Raw genomic sequence first — 18,888 nt, 5'->3', positions numbered from 1 at the left:
CTGCTCATCTCCTCAATGCCCCATGGATTTCTCTCACAGATTTAAGATTTCATCAAAGCATCTAAAAATTATTTGTAAAGTAGTAGTTGGGCCATGTTTGAGTGGCTCTTCAATGGGTTTTAAGCCGTTTTCATGTGCTCGGAACAAGCTATATTTAGGATAAGGGAGTTTTTCAGCTCCAGGATCAGGAAATTCTGTGAACAGTGCATGTACATAAAATCTCCTGAAGAGCAAGTCCCTTATATCCATTTGTAAATTACCACATTCTGTATTCAAATAGTTCATTTAGCACTGCCTTGGAAGTGCTGGAGCTGGATTTGAAGGTATAAATACCCTGTGTGTGCAGAGTATTTTCAGTGCACTTCAGCAGTAACTGCTCTGTAGAGGAATGAGCCCTGATTTATGTCCCACACGTGGCTGGTCCAGCCCTGTCCGGGGTGTGTTGTAACAAATTCCATGTGATGTGAATTCACCCAGGGTATTCCCAACAAGGTTGTGACTGCTCAGCTAAAACAATAGAATAGCTCAACCAGCCAAAAATGGCAGTGGAGTTCTAGATTACTTCACCAAATGTTTTAAAAAAAATTTTGCTCCTTATGAAAATGACCAATTATTGTTATTTGACAGCAATAAGACTTCTTCAGGCATGGCTTTCTTGCCTCCTTCAGCATTCATTGTTCAATTCCTGCTCTTTCCAACCACTTCCACACCCTCTCTGTAAAGTAATTTTTTCTCTCTTGTCCTCAGTCTCCTGCTGACCAGTGTAAGAAAATCCATGCTGGTGATGAGGTGATCCAGGTCAACCACCAAACTGTGGTAAGTACTTTGGAAATTCTGTGCTGCAGGCTTTGCCTGTTCCCACTGGTAAAAAGGTACTAATTCTTCTTTGCTCAGCTATATTATTATTATTATTATTATTGTTGTTATTATTATTATTGTTGTTGTTGTTATTATTTGTCTTTTCAATCATATTCGCTGCTTATTCTTAATAAGAAAAGACCCAAATTGAGTCCGTAATCAGTCCAGAAGGATTAAGCCAAATTTACATTTTGCACAGCTGCTGTTCAACATCATGCTCTTATTGTATAAGGAGATCCAAGAATATTTCCTTGAAGTTCTTAGACTTCTCATTATGCACTTGCCAGCTGGTTTAACTTCTCCTCTTGAACAGGATTTTGCATTCTGTTTAATGCAGGATCCAGATTAATAATGCAGAAGTGCTGTAACAGCCGTGTATTCTGAATCTGTTGGGTGGAAGATATAAAAATGATTAAAGTGTTGATAGAAATCTGCCAGGTTTGGGGTTTGGGCATTCTTAGATGGAGATTTATTTTTAAGATGCCCACAAGCATGTGCACGCAGAAGTGGATGCTGAACCTCAGTATTGCAGTATGTAATTTAAATATAATTTAAATAGCTCCAGTGTTGCTGGAGCTACAGGTGAAAGGAACACTGGTATTTATTATTTCTTAGGCATGAGTAGTGACAAGGACAATGAAAACTTCCTAAGAAACTTCTAATTTAGCTATTTCACTTTCTCCTGGTGAACCCCATCTCCAGACACGGCAGCTGCAAATTAAGAAATCTCTTTCTGTCTGTAACTGGTGTGAAGGGGAAATATGAAAGTCTGGCTATTAAAATCTTACGATTAGAGAGCAAATATTTTCTCTTGAAAAGAAGTATAACTTATTCATTTACAATTTAAATGTTAATGTAACACACAGCTCTTATCTGTATTAGAGAGTTGTCATAGTTACAAGTTGAAATATGTATCAGACTGGGTTTCTTCATCAAACACTCTCTTCATGTGACAGATCTGATTTAATCTTTACTCCCATTGGTGAAATCCCCCATTCAGCTTCTCAAGAACTGGCTTTTTTAGCAACTCTTTTTTCCATGTCTGTTATTGCAGCAGGCTCAAGGTGGTTGATACTTGTAATCCCTTTCCACCTCAGGGCACAGGACCAACAGCTGAGTCAAGTGCCATAAAAGACTTTTTTTTCCTAAAAAATCCCCCATAATATATTAATTATTCATTCTGAAGTTTCTAACAAGCTAAGGAAAGAGATAAATGGCACTGGTTCTTTTGGAAATTTATTCTTCCTTTGAAATGGCTGGGAAAGTCTCACTACAGTGTCTTCAGTTTGGAAAATCAGGCAGTAATAGTGTGTGTTTGCATGTTTCAGAGGTGTGTGTCCAACTCTCCCTGCTCATGGATTAGAAATTTTAATATTGTAAATATCCCTTAGATCTTCAAGTGTGTCCTTTAAGTCACTTCTGGCACTCCTTGCTGCAAACTACCCTTAGCTGTGCTCCTTCTTCACCTGAGTTAACACCTTATGATGATCCATATTTTGCTTATAATTAGCATTATTTCCATTAGTGGACTGGAATAATTCAAAGGCAACAGCTCATTAAATTTCCACTTAATCAATATTCTAATATTAGCACAACCAGATCATAAAAACGGGTGTAACCCTTCTGAAATTAATGTTGGGGGGGGTCAGATAACTTGCATATCTCTGGTGTTCCTACAGGTTTTCCAGAGAAGATTTTATCTGGGTTATCCTAACCAAGACATTTGTTAAAGATTACATTTCTGCAGCATTTTGATACCAATGTTTTCTATTATATCAAATATTAATCCCCTTCAACACAATGTGTTTGGAAGAACCTGTTCTGAAGATGACTGGAAAATGTCATTTTGTACTGCCACTGGTGGAAATACTTCCCTGAACAGAAAAAGAATGGATCTCTTTAAACAGATTCCAATCCTGTAGCTGACTACCAGCACCATTTAATCTGATTTTGGCTGATCTCAGCCAGTGTATTTTCTAGATAAATTCATATTCATTTAATATGATCATTTGAGTTTCAGAACTTTCACTGCTGTTCCCACAACCTGTAATAAATTGCTCCGGTAGTTAATTATTCTCATTGCTGGGGGGAAAAAAGTCATTTTATTTGTAGTCTATATTTGTCTGGCACAAGCTTCCAGTCCTTTGATCTTGATATATTTTTATCTATTAAATTGGAGAGCAGGTTTCTCTTTTAGGTATTTTCAGGATGCAATCAAATTAACTCATCACTTTTTTTTAGTAAGGCAGATAATTTGAGCACTTCCAGTTCGTCATCCTAACACATGACCCTCCTCAGCATCCTCTTTAAATTCCCAACTGTAGCACTCTGCCTTTTTCACAGGGAGCTATGGAGCTGTCCAGGGCAAGGATTCACTCATGGCTAGGGCAGAACTCTGGTGCTCAAAGAGTAAAAATGAGACTACAAGTCTTGGAGATGTTCCAGGGGAGGGTTAGGTTGGATTTCAGGAAAAGGCTCTTCCCACAGAGGGTGGTTGGGCACTGAACCGCTCCCCAGGGAATGGTTATGATTTTTTAAAGTTTTACTTTACTTTTTCAATAGCTTTTCAATGGAGTTGGGGGCCAAAAAATGTTCAGGAAGTATTAAAGGAGAGCTGCTTCCAAATTATGTAACGCAACAACTGAAGGAGTGAGAAATAAAAGCCTTTCCACGTGGAATCTGGTCTAACCAAGGAACACTCTGTAATACAATTACAAAGATCAAAGAAGAAATAATAGTACTTTAAGCAAGAAATTAATTAAATCAGGCGATTCGATTAAGATCATTTAATCATTATCCAATTTCCTTATTTGCTTTTCTGCTTGTTCTTCTTGCTTATAAGATTTTAATAAAACAGCATAAGAAACTTGAAGAATAAGTTATACATTCTAAATTACTGCCACCCTAACTTTTTATTTTTCCCCTACAATAACAACAGGCACCAATTCTGCCAGTGCCTTATAGATTTTTACTTCCTCTCCAATAAAATTATACAGAAGTACTAAAGATGCCACTGTAGCACTTCTTTGTTTGCAAAATTAACCATGACACCATTTTCCACTGCTTAGTTGAAATGGTAAATTTCATATTGTAATTCTTTTTCAGCATAAATTTATGAAAATTAAATTGTGTTAATGTTCCTTTTTGGATAGTTTTTCAGACAGTGAAAATATTGAAAATCAAATGATCAAAGAAATATTGACTCATCTACCTGACCACCTGACCATCTGTAAAATATTTGATCTACTTCTGGATAGAGAAGTGATTTGTAAACAAGGGAAAACTGAATTTCTCTTCTTCCTTTTTTTTTTTTTTTTTTTTTTTTTTTTTGTGAGAGTTAGGATTTGAAGGTTGTATCATAGGACAGAGAGCAATAATAAGGCTTTTAGTAATTCCTGTTGAAAGCTCAATGTTACTCAGGAGCACCTGGCAAGACTCCAGGAGTCAGAATGTAGTAATTAATCCCAAACCAACTGAGCACCATAGAGCTGATGGGACTGAAAATGGCAAAGATGAACTTGGAATTAATCAGGAACAGGTTTCCAGGAGAAACTGAGTTTGGATATCATTGTCTTGACATTAGTAATACCTTGTCTGAAATAAAGCGTGATTTTCAGGTCACTTGCAGGCATCAAGGGTGTTAAGTTAAATATGAGCATTAAAAAAATGTAATGGGTAAAAAGGAAAATGTGTCATCTGTCTCAGAGGAAGAGAAATTATTTAAGGATTTCAGGTTGGTTAACTCAGCCAGCTGGGTCTGAGACAGAATTCCTCTTTCTTCACGGACAGAGGCAATAAAGACCAGAAAGAGAAACAACTCCTTAAGGCATAAAAAAATGCTGTGCCAGAGCAAGAGGCCACAGAAATATCTGTTATTATTCTGTTGTGTTACGTGTTTCTTATATTCTCTTTAGGCAGCTGCTGTTTATAACTGAAGTAGTTGCATTTCCACACTCGGTGAGGTTGTTCTTTGGAATGATGGATCCTGTGCTTTCAAAGGCAGGGAAGAAAGATGGGGACAGACCTTTTAGTAGGGCCTGTTGTAAAGGGGTACTGAAAGAGGGGAGAATTGGACCAGATATATGGAAGAAATTTTTTTTACAGTGAAACACAGGCACAGGGTGTTCAGAGAAGCTGTGGCTGCCCCATCCCTGGAAGTGTCCAAGGCCAGGTTGGACAGGGCTAGGAGCAACCTGATCCACTTGACAGTGTCCCTGCTGCTGGCAGGGGGGTTGGACTAAATGACCTTTAAATGTCCCTTCAAACCCCAAATATACTTTGGTTCTAAATATATGATCAGCAGCCTAATGCCCTTTCATACTGTTCATTGTCAAATTACATGCTTGAAATTAAATGTGTCAAGAGCCTGGCACAATGAAATCATTTCAGCACTAATTTATTTGTGTGAAGACAGTCATTGAATTAATACCCTCGGTGTCTGTTTGCTGAATTGTGAATATGAGTCCTAATGAGAGCTCATTTTAGGTGGAGGTAAATCTGTAAATGTAGTGCCAGGTCACACCATCTGTGTTTCAGCACACTCTGTGTTGGGAAATGCAAGGAGGGGGAAAAAAAGGACAAAAGATGTCATGAGAATTCCAACTTCTTTCCCCAAAAGACATCCTTCTGTTTCCAAACAAAGTGCCACATGTTACTTATTCTGCAGATTCTGCCTTTCAGAAGGGCTCAGTAAAGCCCCTCTTCCTGTTGTAGACCTTACTTCTTCTTGGATTCTCGCTGTGTTTCTCCATTAGTTAATGAAAATAACTATGTAAGATAATGGGGAAACATTTGGTTTTCCATCATCAATTATTGTTAGGAGCAGCTCGAATATTAATGAGTGAATCAGCTACAGGTGTTACTGACGAGCTTCCCGTTCAGTGACAGAAAACAGTCTTATGATCTTCCAGCACATTTTTGTCTAATAATAATTTCTGATTTCCATGTTAATCAAACCAGCTCCCTTGATTAATTCCCTAATGAGGCAAAGTGAATTACAGACTTAAAATACGAAAAGATGATAGCCTGCTTCCTTAAAAAATGTTGGGTTTACACAAGCTGGGGGTTTTTTTAATGCAAATATGAAGAGAGGTCAAATTTTGCAGGTTCAAGTAAATATCCAGATGGCTTTGCTTATGTATTTGAAGAGTCATGAGGGGAAATGTCTGTCCTGGTTCCTGTGAGGGGTTACTGCAGTCAGAGCAGAATTACTTGTTTTCAGGTGGTGTGCAATAGAGTAGGATATAAATATTTAGAAAATATTTGGCACAACTGATTTCCAGACCAAATGCCTGACATGGGAGCTTTTAAATTCCTGTTAGTTATTGCTCTGTGCCTCTCCACCCCAGGTAACAGCAAAGCTGGCAGGTGATACAGTGAACAGAACAGGCACAAGTCCCCCAAGGAAATCAAGGTGTAACCTGCCTTCCTTCTGTGAGGTGCACTCAGTGGTTCTGGATTTCTTAAAACTTTCCTGGTTTTCAGAGTCCTGATAGGGTTTGATAAGGCAGTGAAGGAAGTGAGGAACCCCATTCCTGCCTTGTCCCCAGAATTTTGAGGGAAAGCAGAGAAAGGAACAGATGCTTCTTTGCCCTGTGCACTCCCCACTATCTGAGCTAAATTTTACTTCTAAATTCCTACCACAACAAACACATATAATGTGTTTGGAGGAAATTGGCAGGGAGGTGAACAACTGCTGTGGGGCTTCAGACCACTGGAATCCTCTGATAAACTCCACCATGTTCAACAGTTCAGCTGTTTTCTCAGTTCCTTTTGATAGACAAATATATCATGCACTTAATGCCTCTGCAGACACCCAAAAATGCACTGGTTTGTTGGGGATTTTTTGTGCATCTGTAGCATTAGGAATTTTTTGGTATGAATTTTTCATACAGAACTGCAGTGAGTCATCCCCAGGCAGGTAGTCTTTATTTTAAAAAGGGAGAAAAGGTGCTTTTCCAGCATGAACAGAGCTTGGATTTATAGCAATGCTGAAATCCCTGCTGCTGGTAGGATGCATTCCAAATCCCATTCATGCAAATCCAGACCTTCTGAATGAGAAGGAGCAAAGTCATTATGGGGAGAGCCTAAAGAAGATATGGGAGAACTAAAACCACTGGTTTGCTGTTATTGACAGTGGGTTATGTTTTTCATGTTCATCTGAACATATTAGATAAGCAGTCCCAGCTACAAAATGATCAGGTTTGGGTCTACAAAATTACCTCAGCATTGTGAAATTTTCTGGTAAAGGAATTTATTATTTTAGGAATTAATATTTTTGGAACTATTATTTTAAAGTTGCTATATTCTTAATTTTCCACCACATAGTTTCTCTGAGGAAACAAACAAACTCTTCAATATAGACAGTAGTCCACAGGGATTTTTTACCTGGAGATCTTCTTTCCAAACTGAGGATGTACAAACAAATAAAAATTAATGATTGTGGCAATCCTAAGTGTAAGCCACCAAAATTTTAAATATCTGCCTGTCTCTGACAATTTTGAGTAAGTTCTTTTGCATTCTTCTGGGTTTCTTCCATCTTTAGCATCTAAATTAGCATCCATTTTCATTTATGGAGGAAAATAAAAAGTATCCCATTAGTCTTTTATTTCTTCATTGTTCTAATTTTAATTGAAATTTCCTTGCTGAAATATCTCAGAATTTTGTAGAACTTGATTGACTGTATGTGTTAAAAATCTTAAAGGAGAAAAATACCTTTCTGGTGAATGCATCTTACCAGAGCTAGAAATTAGTAATTGCTTTAAAGACTGATTCTTTAGGAGTAAATGTCAAAATCTGTCTCAAGGACTGGTTTTCAAATAAGATTTTTAATCCACTGTAATGACTTCTCTTTTTTCAAAGATATTTTTAGTAATACAATTTATAATAACTTGTCCAAATTCCTCAGAGCATTTTATCATGGCCCAGTAGTAATGACTGCAGACTGTTCTCTGATAGGTCTTGGTATTTAATGGTTTTGTCATTAAGGTTCTCATTGGAATAATTTATCGTTAACTTAATTATTTATCATTCTTTTCTAAAAGGAGCTCAAGGAACTTGAAGGATTTCAGCAATCTGAAAATTGCATCAATCTATAAAAATCAGAGTTCCATTTGATTTCTATAACTGAGTAGAAGAAAAGAAATGTGTGGCTCCTTTTATAAACACAGCCCAAACCGGAGGAGGTTTTTGAGATGCAAGCTGCCATCCTTGCCTTTGTTTGGATGTGACCCATTTACAAGTACTACTGTCTTCTGGTTTCCTGTGGCCAGTGCATTTTTAGAAAGTTTTCAATAGAACAGCAGCATTAAAAATAGAATAGAACTTTTAAAAGCTATTAAAATCCTGTCTGGAATTCCAACACTTATTGCAGTTCTGTCCCAGGTGGATGTTCCCAGTGGGATCCTGGCTTTGGTCCACCGTGGAGACAGCTTGGAACCTTACAATCTGTGTCCCAGACTGTACCTCTGTTCTCTCCCGCCCTTAGGAGAGGGTTTTAGTTCAAATCTCTTGGAGGTATTATTTTCCCTTCACCTTCTTGTGTAATCAGATATTATCTTCCTCTAAAAGGAAGTCATTATAAACTGCACCTGATGTAGCAAAGGAGGTGAATGTAGACTGCTCTGTGTCTAAGCACCTAAATGTTTTATTTTCTTGGTTTTTAATAGCAGTGGGAATACTTTGGTCAGAAGAGAAATTTTGATTAAAATGTTGTTAGTGAACTCTGACAGGTCAAACATGGCAAATATAAAAATATTTACTGCTTGCATATATTGCTGCTGTTCCTGTTCTGGGATTCACTAAGCTTTTCATTCTTAGAAGGTCATTTTATGGCTGATGCAGTTGCCTTGGGAAGGTTGTGTCTGGAAATTCCAGCTCCTGCTCAGTGCAGGTCTGCTCAACACCCGGGCTCAGATTTGTGGCAGTCACAGCATTTATGGCAGATCTTTATTATGGCAATGTATTACTGCTCTAAGAATCTGCTCTGATTGGGACAGAAAAGGCAGGGGAGAAAGAAAAGCCCTAAAAATAATTTTTCTGTTTTCATGTATAAATAATTCACGGTAATTCTTATTTAAGTTATCAAGATGATTAAAAAATGTCTCTAAGTACTTTTTTTCCAAGTGGCTCTTCCTTTCAGTACCAGTGATGTCCTTTTTTAGGGGTCTGTTTGCAATTTACAGTGACTTGGAGCCTCAGCTGTGTCCAGGGGCAGTGGAGATAACCCAATAAATGATCATTTCTGTCCAGTCAGGATCTTACAGCTGTTACATACACGCTACCTGTGATGTTCCAGCACAGTCTGGCTTCCTCCTCAGCACTCACTGTTGCAACTCAGAACCCAGATTGAAATGATTTCATGACTTCTAGGGCCTCATCTTTTGATTTAAAATGTTCAGTGATCTCTGACATTACTGAAAGGGTAACAGTGTTCACTTCTGCCTTATTTTGTTCAGGAACATAGCTAAAGAAAAAAAATTAAAATCCATCTGCAGCAGCATGACTGCAGTCCAACAGAGTTTATAAAAACTGCGTATGTTTGCAAGGAGCAGGTTGTAATAGACCTTGTTGGTTAATAGAACATTTCCTTCATATTTCAAGTCAAATGGAAAGCTTCCAAAATTCAATTATGGACTTTTTCCTTAGGTTGGCTGGCAGTTAAAGAACCTAGTAAATGCACTGTGGGAAGACCCAAATGGAGTGATTTTAACCTTGAAAAAACGTCCTCAGAATACCCTGGTTTCTGCTCCTGCCCTTCTGAAGAATGTGAGGTGGAAGCCTCTTGCACTGCAGGTAAGGTGGCTGCTGCAATGCTGGTGTCGTGGTAAATCCTTTATTCAAGAGAAAATATTGGAATTTTTCCTTCCAGTGAAAGGAATGGGAGCCTGTCCCAAACTCCTTTGTAGCAGAGTGCTGAGGTAAATCAGTGTGGCAATGCTGTATGGATCAATCAGATTGTTTTCTCCATGTTTTTGTGACTTTGGGAGGCAGAGGAACTCAGAAAAAGAAAGAACATTTACAGATAATTTCATGAAGAGCAAGGTTCAGTGGCTGCTCTGACTGGCAGAGGCAGCAGTGCCTCCCTGTTTCCATTCTTTCACAGTCTGTCAACTACTTGTTTGTAATCAAGTGTGTCAGATCCATTACATTCCAGAACTCTGCCTCTGTTCCACGCCTCTCATGCAGCTGGAGTTTTTGGTAGCAGGGATAATAGAACCTCTGGTATTTTCTGTGTACTCATTCCTTGAAAACCTGTTGATGCAAAAATAAAAAAAGACAACTGTGAGCATCACAGGTAGTTCTTCGTACAGCATCAACAATATGAAGGAGAAACTGGCTGAAACACTGAGCTCAAAATGTCATTGTTAAAGGAAAGGTTTTCCAGTAAGTCAGTAACCACTGATGGTTGTCTTTAATGCCATTTAACTTCCTGTAAGAAGCTGATGTACTTCCATAATGTGGAAGCTTCTCAGAGCTGTTTTATTTGGGTCACACAATACATGAATGTGTTTCTGAAGGATTTTTAAATTAATGAAACAAAACAAACCCTTCAAGCTTCTCCAGGCAGGTTTCCTCCCTGCCTGGCATTTTCTAAATCTTTCATTTCTCAGAGTGCCTGAATCCTATACAGTGGCTTCGCTTAAGGAGTTTGTGTAATCCTTGCAGCCCAGGAATGCTGACAGTGGGATTTAGGGCCACCTTTCTCTCTCTGTGACTGCCCCTGGGGCAGAGGAATGGGGCCCTGTGACACCCAGAGGGGATTTTTCTGTCACAATGCTGAATAGGAATAACATCCTTTGCTCTGGCAAGATACTCATGCATCCACTTGTGAACTTCAGATGGAGCCTTCAGGGGCAGCAAAATGGAAACTGCACTTGCACAGGGCTTCCAGAGAGATTCTCTCTTTATATTTGTACATTAAAGAATCACAATTCAGGGGCAGTGCTGGACCTGGAGGCTGTGTCAGTGTGAGCAGTGTGTGCTGTGTACATTGAATGCATGGCACAGCATTTTCCATTAAAACTGCCAGCCTTTGCCATGATAGCCAGAAAAGTGAAAGTGCACCGAGCTGTTTTTGTGGCATTATCAGTAGTTCTGGTTTTGTGATGTGTCCTCTTCTAATGAGCCCATGAAGAGCAAAGGGTACTTTAAGTGTCATCCTTCCTGGGATGTATTTCTTCTAGATCAGAGAATAGTGGGGTGAAATATTTAAATAAAAATATAAACCACTTTGGAAAAAAACCTCTTAACAGTAGATTCTGTTACAAGATGTGGAAAAACAGATTTAGGTCTTTAATTCTTCCTGCCACAGAGACAAGCTCAAGTGTTAGGGCCTGGATCTGTTTCAGGAGGCAGGTTTTGGGTTTGCCTGTTTCCTGCAGCTCTCACCTGGATCTGGTATTATTTATTATTGTCAGTAATGACTTGGAAACAGCCTGATTAAATTTCAAGATGCCACTAAAGCCTGTGCTTCCTGGACAGCTGACACAACAGCTTGTTGCTGCTGGAAGCAGTGAGCTCACTTCCCTCTCCTGTTGGCTGCAGTGTCCTTGCCTTTTGTTGACTTTGGCAGTATTTAGACTCTAGAGCAGATTCATGTTGGATTGGTAAGAGAATTTCTGGGTTTATTTGTTTGTTGTTCTGGAGTTTTCTGCCTCTGATGGATTAAGTTGGCTCTCAGAGAACAGGCTTTGGGGATAAGCAGAGAGCACAGCACAGACAGGACAGTTTGCACCGAGACAAAAGCAGGGTATGGAATGACCAGTGACAAGCTGCAGAAAAACATCTCAGTGAAAGCAGATTAAGAGAGAAGACAGTTCATCAAAAGTCAGACTGACACAAAAAAGGGATGACACATATGGGTGTGCTCTATTTCATGGTGTGTTCCAGGTACAGATCCATACGTATTAACTCTGCATGTGCTATTTTCACGGTGCACTCTGAATATCTATTTATGGATCCACATGTGGAGGAATTTTTTCATTCTGATTTAGTGCTGGTAAAGAAAAAAAAAACAAACAACAAAACAAAAGCAGTAAATAATTAAGCACAAAGGAAATAGGATTTAAGATCTTGAAATCATATTTGTTACCTCAGGTTGGTACGTAGCAGGAAGTTTTAAATAAAAGTTGTCTTGTTTTCTATTGTTGCTTAAGGCACTTATAGATGTTATTAATATTTTTTTCTACAACAATTAAGTTTAAAATTATACCACATAGGTAATTTATGAATTATTGATGATACAGAATCTGTGAGGCCTTATAAAATTTATTACTTGGCCTTGCTGTAGTATTCCTTTGCCGTAGAGAGTTTTCCTTGATGCTCAATTAACAGCAGGAGAGTTTTCATTTGCCAGGTCTGTGCTCAATTATCTTTCAGTGAGATTTGTGACACCATTTTCTCCTTTTGTCTCTGGCTGACATTATGTGATAATGTAGAAGATAACTTGAATTTTTAAACTCTCTGATTATTTTCCCACTCAGGACGAAATGGATTTTTTTTCATTTGCAATGACAAATAATGCTCTGGGTTTTGTTAAAGTGAGCACACTACAACTTCATTCAAATAAAATACAACATTTATTGTATTTTTTTCTTTTTATTTAGAAAGCTTTTCAATTGGAATAATCATTCCTGTCACAACTAATTGATCCAGAATTATTATTTAGTTTATTTAGTTTAACAATAAGCATAGAGAACTAATATAATTTGGACTCCTTTGCAGACTGACATTCTTATGAAAAAACATCCTATTTTGGTATTTAGGAGTGCTTTTACTTTCTGAACTACATAAAAATAATTTGTGTTTACCTCTAGAGGATAGGAAGTTCTTATTTAGAAAAATATTGGTGTTTATAGCTTTCATCCAAATTTCAAGTTGCTGGGTTCTCCTTCCACCTGTAGAAAACTGGTTGTATCTATTTAAGCATAATTTTTATAAATAAAAATATTTTCTATTTCTTGAGTATCAACACAGACCGACCGGATCTTGGTTGAAGAATATTCTTTGTTTATATCTCTGTATCCTGCACAGCATATTTGGTTATCATCCTTCTAGTCCTTGCAGACCATTGATTTGAGCTTCTCTATGACATCTGAATCAAAAAATTGCATTTAACATCACGTAAAAGTTTAAAAAGTAAAAATCTTAGAGGATATTTATTTACTGCTTAGGTTAATTTCCATTTCTTTGCTATTTACCATGGAATGGGTATTTGTATCACCCTGGCTATGAAGCCAAAGGACAATGAATTCTACCTTCTTAAAAAATCAAGATGTTCTGTCCTTGCTAACAATAAATCTTCCACTGAAACCAACATGATCATTTCATTCAGTACAAATATTCCAGAGCTCTGTAATTAACTTCTGTATTAATGACATTTAATACAGTGTGTCCTTTCTCCTCATATAATTGATTTTCTGCATTGATTAAGGATCATATTTTGATTGAGTCTCAGATTTTCCCTTGAGGTGGCTTTTAAATTAATTTAATGGTCTTTTATTAGTTTCTTTCATAACTAGTCTTGAAGTCTAGAGTTTCACTAGACACCGTTTTGGAAGAAACTTCAGAAATTCAAAAAAATGGCTAATCCAAAAAAGACGTCAAAATTCCTAAAATTATGCCCATCAGTTTTGTTATTTCTTGGAGCACAGAAAGCATTAATTTATTCTTCATGTGCCTTTTTGGTTTTTACAGCCTGTGATTCCAACCAGCCCCACAAGCAGCTCTACAACCCCTACGAGTACGATGGGCATGTCCTCAAAGATGGACAACTCTGCACTCCAGGATGTTTTCATTCTCTCTCCTATGTCAGGACTTTATGGCCCCAGGTATTTATGTCCCAAGGAATTTGAGGTTTTTAAAAATAAAATTTTGCACTTTAATTTCATTAGATTAGTAAAACAAAGCCAAAACAAACAGCCCCTCCATCAAGCTAAAAAATTAATAAAATTAAGAGCTAAAAATACATGAAGCATTATATCATTGTTTTGAGTGACTTAACTTTCCCTTAGCTGAGCAAAACCTGGGTTTAGTCCTAAATCGAGAAAGTATTTAAAGAAGTCTTTAATCAATTAGTTTCATTTACTTTTGTGTGTCCACTTCTATCTTATTCTTGAGCATTTCTCCAAGGCAAACCCTTTTCTGCTCACATTACAACAGTTCTTTATGTTCTCCTTCAGATCCTAGAAAACTTCTGAATATCTGTTTATCTTAGAATTCAAGTGGCACCTAATGATGGTTTTGTTAATTTACATTTGTTGAATTGCGTCTTATGAAGTTCTCCCACGCAGCATTTCAGTTGCAAGACTTTTTATTTGTAGTGTTTGGGAGAGGCAGTCGCACGCTTGAAGTTTACCTTAAATGGTTCATTTCTCCATCATCTTCTGTTTTTAGGGATGAAATTGGAATAATGTCTTGTGATGACATCAGCAAATTTGGGAAGTCCGGGATGAAGGGCTCCGAGTCTCCAAACTATTTCCTGGAGCACGAGAGTGGGAAATACTACACCCTGATTGAAGGGGAAGGCCACCCCAGTGGCCCTGAGTACGAGAGGAGCAGAGCCACAGGTGTGAGGAGAAGGGAAAAAACCCCCACTCATGGTAGGCTGGATTTCTTCAACCTTCTTCCACTTGGCCACATTTACAAAGGGTGCTGTTAACTCTGCAACACTCCCAAAAATCAGTCATTCTTTGTCAGACCGTGACCTGTTGGCTCTGAATATTAAACAAAAGTTGACATGAAGGAATAATTAGAAAAATTACACACTAACATTCTTGGTCAGGAGTACATCATTTGTACAGATTTTTAGCAGTACGTACTGAAATGTTGAACTGATAACTGAATTTGTATTATTTGGGTAGCCAGCATCTTGATTTCCAATTTCCCCTTCCAAACTCCTGGAGATTATTCCACTTGCAATGTTCTGGGCTGTTAAACTTCAGTGCAGGGCCTGACTTGTGGTATGAAAGTGTCTGTAAGATGGAAGGGCCTCCAAAATTCAGCACTGCATTAAATGCATGAGGAGTATCCTACAATGCACTCATTAGTGCTGGAATCGTATTTCAAAATCTTAGGATGGGACTGCTTAAATATATAAAATGCTATTAAAACAATCATTAACTCTGGTTTTCTACAGAAATTTTGTGTGTATATAAATCCCTATTGAGTGCACAGGTGTACAATCACATGTGCTCCTATATGAGTATATGTATCTATATAAAAGGTATTGTTGAAAATTAAGTGATAATTTTTTTTGCTTGTCTGTTTAAACTGAATTGTGTGGTGTTTAATGAATTTGAGAAAAATACTGCTGAAACACAGCAGTGTGTTGTCCATGTATTTTCAGTGGCTCTATTTTTAAGGCAGTAGGATACTTTTGTAAAGCCTACAGATTTCAGAGAGGAGATTTCTTTTGAAAACTGTAATTATACCTGATTTTGAAACTGACATTATTTCTGAGCCTCAGAGAAAGAAATGACCATAGTGTTCTCTATGGGTACCTGCTATCTTTATAGATATATATACATATCTATTTATATATGGCAAGCCATCAGTAAGTACTTTATTCACCCACTCTGAGACCTTTTTTTTCCTCTCATTCTGTTGAAAAAAACCCCACAGCTTCCTAAGTTTTTGTCTTTGAAATTTAAGAAAGGGAAAACCTCTCAGAAGCTCAGAGTAGTAAAGGAAAACGTGTCTGTGAAGAACACAGGTACTGAAATCCTGCTGCAGTTCAGTGGAGAGAATCCCAAGAGTGGTCCTAGTGGAAAATCCAACAGCAGCTGAAAGGGAGCACAGTGGGGGAAAAAAAGAAACCTGTTAAAGCTCTGCAGTCACTGATTCTGCTGCCACTTAGTCTGGTGTGGGGTTTGCTACCAGGAATGTTCTTAAATGCGGTTTCTCTGCCTCCTGTTCTTGGTATTTATCTTGTGTTTATCAGTTACACAGAACTTCCCTCCTGCTGTTGTAATTTGCTGACTGCAGCCGGATTTCTGGTAAAAATGGCAAGTAAGATAGGCTTGATGGTGTGTGTGTGTGCACACAGAACCTTTTCAGAGTAGGAAATCTTAATAAATCTTTGTTTTAGGCAGGGTATTTTTAGGAGCTGCCTCAGTCATATGCTTTTTGCTTGAAAGAGCTGTGACGTTAAAGAATAGGATCCCATCTTAAGACCAGTAATGTTCACTCTTTATCTCCTTGTGAGCTGACATAATTTTAAAACAAAATTAGAATGAAAGATAAAAAGAAATCTCAACTATGATTAAAATTGGAGCCAGATGGGTGCCTTTGGCTTGCTTTCATAAATTCTTGCTGCACAGTGACTTAAAATATTGGGCTCTCTGCCTAATCCCAGGAGTCCACAAGATTTTTTTTATCTATGATGGACAATTCTGATTGAAATCCAGAAGGAATTTGATTTTGAAATCTCCAAAATATACCTTTCTCTCAAAAATGACTGCTAAACCAGAATTTTTGAAACTACAGATTTAATTAATCTGTTGATTAACAGACATGAAAATTATGTTCTACTGTAGTGGAATGTTTTGTACTTTCTGATGGAGAGGTGACATAAATCACCGAAGTGACAACGTGTCTTTCAGTAAAAAGACAGGATTTATGCCAGCTCAAATAAACTGATGCTGGAACCACAGAGCCATGGGCAAAGAAAGGAAAATAAAATTTCTGAAGCCTTTCATGGCCGAGCAGCCACTTTCATTATTGCTTGGGCTGACACAAATCTCTGCTCCAAAATTCCAGGCTTGACTTACCAGAATTCCAGGCATTATTAGAAATAAATCTCCTGTGCAGCTGGTAGGTGGATGGATACTCAGGCAGGCGATGGGTATTGACAGTACATGCAAAATCTAAGAAGGTGATTAAAACGCCCATTTTTTCAAACTATTCGTGAAAATTAATCTTGTATTTAACAACACTGCAGTGCATTTTTTGTTTTACTTAACATTATTCTCTATTATTTGTCTGACTCTAAAATGCTCTGGTCTAGAGAGCTCTTGTGGCAATGAATATCAAACCTCCTCTGTTTATGTGTTAGAGGCAAAAACATCATAAATAATTATTATTTTTTTCTTTTGCTTTATTCTGATTTCCTTGTACACAACAATTTTTTGCTCCTCAGAAAAATATCCAAGATGCAATGTCAAAATAATTTATATTTCGTTGGGAAAGGACTTGGAAGTGAAATAAGGAGTTTACAAAATCACTTGTTCATTTGCCTTGTGTGATTCCTGTCCTAAATTTCTATTTTTGATGTCTGTTGTGCTGTGGTATCTGTACTTGTGTATAAATCATTTCAGAGCTTCAGACCTTGCTTTTCTTTACAGAAAAACTGCTAAGTCTGGATATGTTGATCTTCACTTTTATATGCCTTCCTATTTTCCTTTTTTAAATTTAAAATCCAGTTTCTCAGCCTTTTTTGTATTACTGATTGTGCTTTTTTCAATTTATTGAAGGTTTTTTCTTAACTGATATTGTTCATCTAAGGATTAGGAGTTGAAGCATACATTTGTGGTTAAAGGTAGTTTCAGCTGTGAGGCAGACAATGAAAGTACATATTTTTCCATAGGATTATTTATACTAAATTTCATGGCGTGCACAAAAGTGTAATATGGGAAAATCTCAGCACTCCAAATATTACCCCTCCACTTTTCAGAAGATCTGAGGGTGTTCCTGGTTTGGTGCTCTGCAATCCCTGCTCTCCTGATGCTCGAGTCGGGAATGACTTGGGCACATCAGGATCTCCCAGCCACAGTGCCATGAAATCCCATTGATTAAAACCCTAATGGCTGAATCATCTTTGCCATGATTGTTGTCACCAAACTGTGCTCTAGGTTTTCTTTCTGAGCCAGTGGAAATTAATGTTCCTTGAAATGAGATCCCCTCCTTATTCGCCGTGTGGTTTCCCAGGTCAGAGGAGTTTTATGTTTCCCTGACAGATCTCTGTTGTTGTGTCTGTATTAATGTTCTCTCTACTTTTCCTACAGAATTTTCATCCACTTAAAAACTGCTTCTCACTTTATTCCCAACATGAGTTTAATGAGTGAGCAAATTTTTACAGAACAGAGTGTAAAAATAAATTTGTAATCTGCTTTACATTTACAAGGAATTTCACCAAAGTTGGTGGTGCTTCCCTCGAGGTCGGGGTGATGAAGAGGAGGCTCTGGGATGTTTCACTGACCCTGAATGCCACAGCCCTAATAATGGTCTGCTCTGAGGGGTCATGTCACACCTGGAATTTACAGACATTTCTGACTCTACAGCCTTCCATTCCTAGTCTTCAAAAATTATATTGGTTTTCCTTGCATTGTTTCCAGGAGATTTGAGGCCAGTTTCGATGCCTACTGAGTACAGCTGGATAGGGGAGTCCAAAGAACAGAACATGTACAAGAGGGGAAGCAGAGGTGAGTATTTTTTTTTCTCTGCTGTTCTCCAAGATGTTTTTGCTTTGTTGCTTAAGGAGCATCACAGGAAAAAATCTCTCTCTTTTTTTGAGTGTCACAGAGGATATAAAAGAGCCTGTTGTGTGTCTGTGCTTTTGTGTTTCTATTTCTGGAAATTAAAAAGTTTGTATTAGTAGGAGGAATTTAATTCTAGTACAAAGAAAGATAAACATCAAGGGAAAAATACTTAGAAGACACAGACATGTTAAAAGCAACCAGTTCTAAATCTTCACAGCTCTACAAAACAATAAGTGATGTTACAGATGCAAGGTAACATCCTTTGAGAACATTTTGATCAGTATGAATTAAAATTTGGAACAGGAATCAGCAATTGTGCTGTCGGTGTTCAGACCAGCAGTTCTAAACTTCCATTGATCCCAGGGGGAATTATGAACTTTGCAAGAAAGAGGAGTGATTACACAGTTCCTTTTTTCCTTTATTTCCTCTGGTGAAAAGAAATCATATAATTCAAAAGAATATTCTTCAAATATACAACTGTATTTATTGTGACACCAATTGTTAAAGATTCTTGAATACTATTTTTTTAGAATCTTTTAAGCATGGTCTGGAA

The 18,888-nt window shown here is 37.7% G+C and overlaps 1 protein-coding gene across 1 annotated transcript in view; it reads left to right on the top strand.

Annotated features, from left to right (window-relative positions):
• Positions 1–18,888, top strand: part of LOC309577376 (connector enhancer of kinase suppressor of ras 2-like) — a gene marked incomplete at both ends in the record, with an annotated part of 167,157 nt that overhangs the window by 106,016 nt on the left and 42,253 nt on the right. Inside the window, 5 exons of the mRNA XM_082289346.1 lie at positions 748–816; positions 9,505–9,651; positions 13,555–13,688; positions 14,254–14,459; positions 18,192–18,278. Of these exons, the coding sequence (XP_082145472.1) occupies positions 748–816; positions 9,505–9,651; positions 13,555–13,688; positions 14,254–14,459; positions 18,192–18,278 (643 nt within the window). The remainder of the gene's footprint in view (positions 1–747; positions 817–9,504; positions 9,652–13,554; positions 13,689–14,253; positions 14,460–18,191; positions 18,279–18,888) is intronic.

Source organism: Coloeus monedula (assembly GCF_965178545.1).
Source record: "Coloeus monedula genome assembly, chromosome: 12".
In the NCBI taxonomy this organism is placed as follows: Eukaryota; Metazoa; Chordata; class Aves; order Passeriformes; family Corvidae; genus Coloeus; species Coloeus monedula.
Note: the sequence above shows the minus strand (reverse complement) of the source record. Positions and strands in the feature narration are given on the sequence as shown.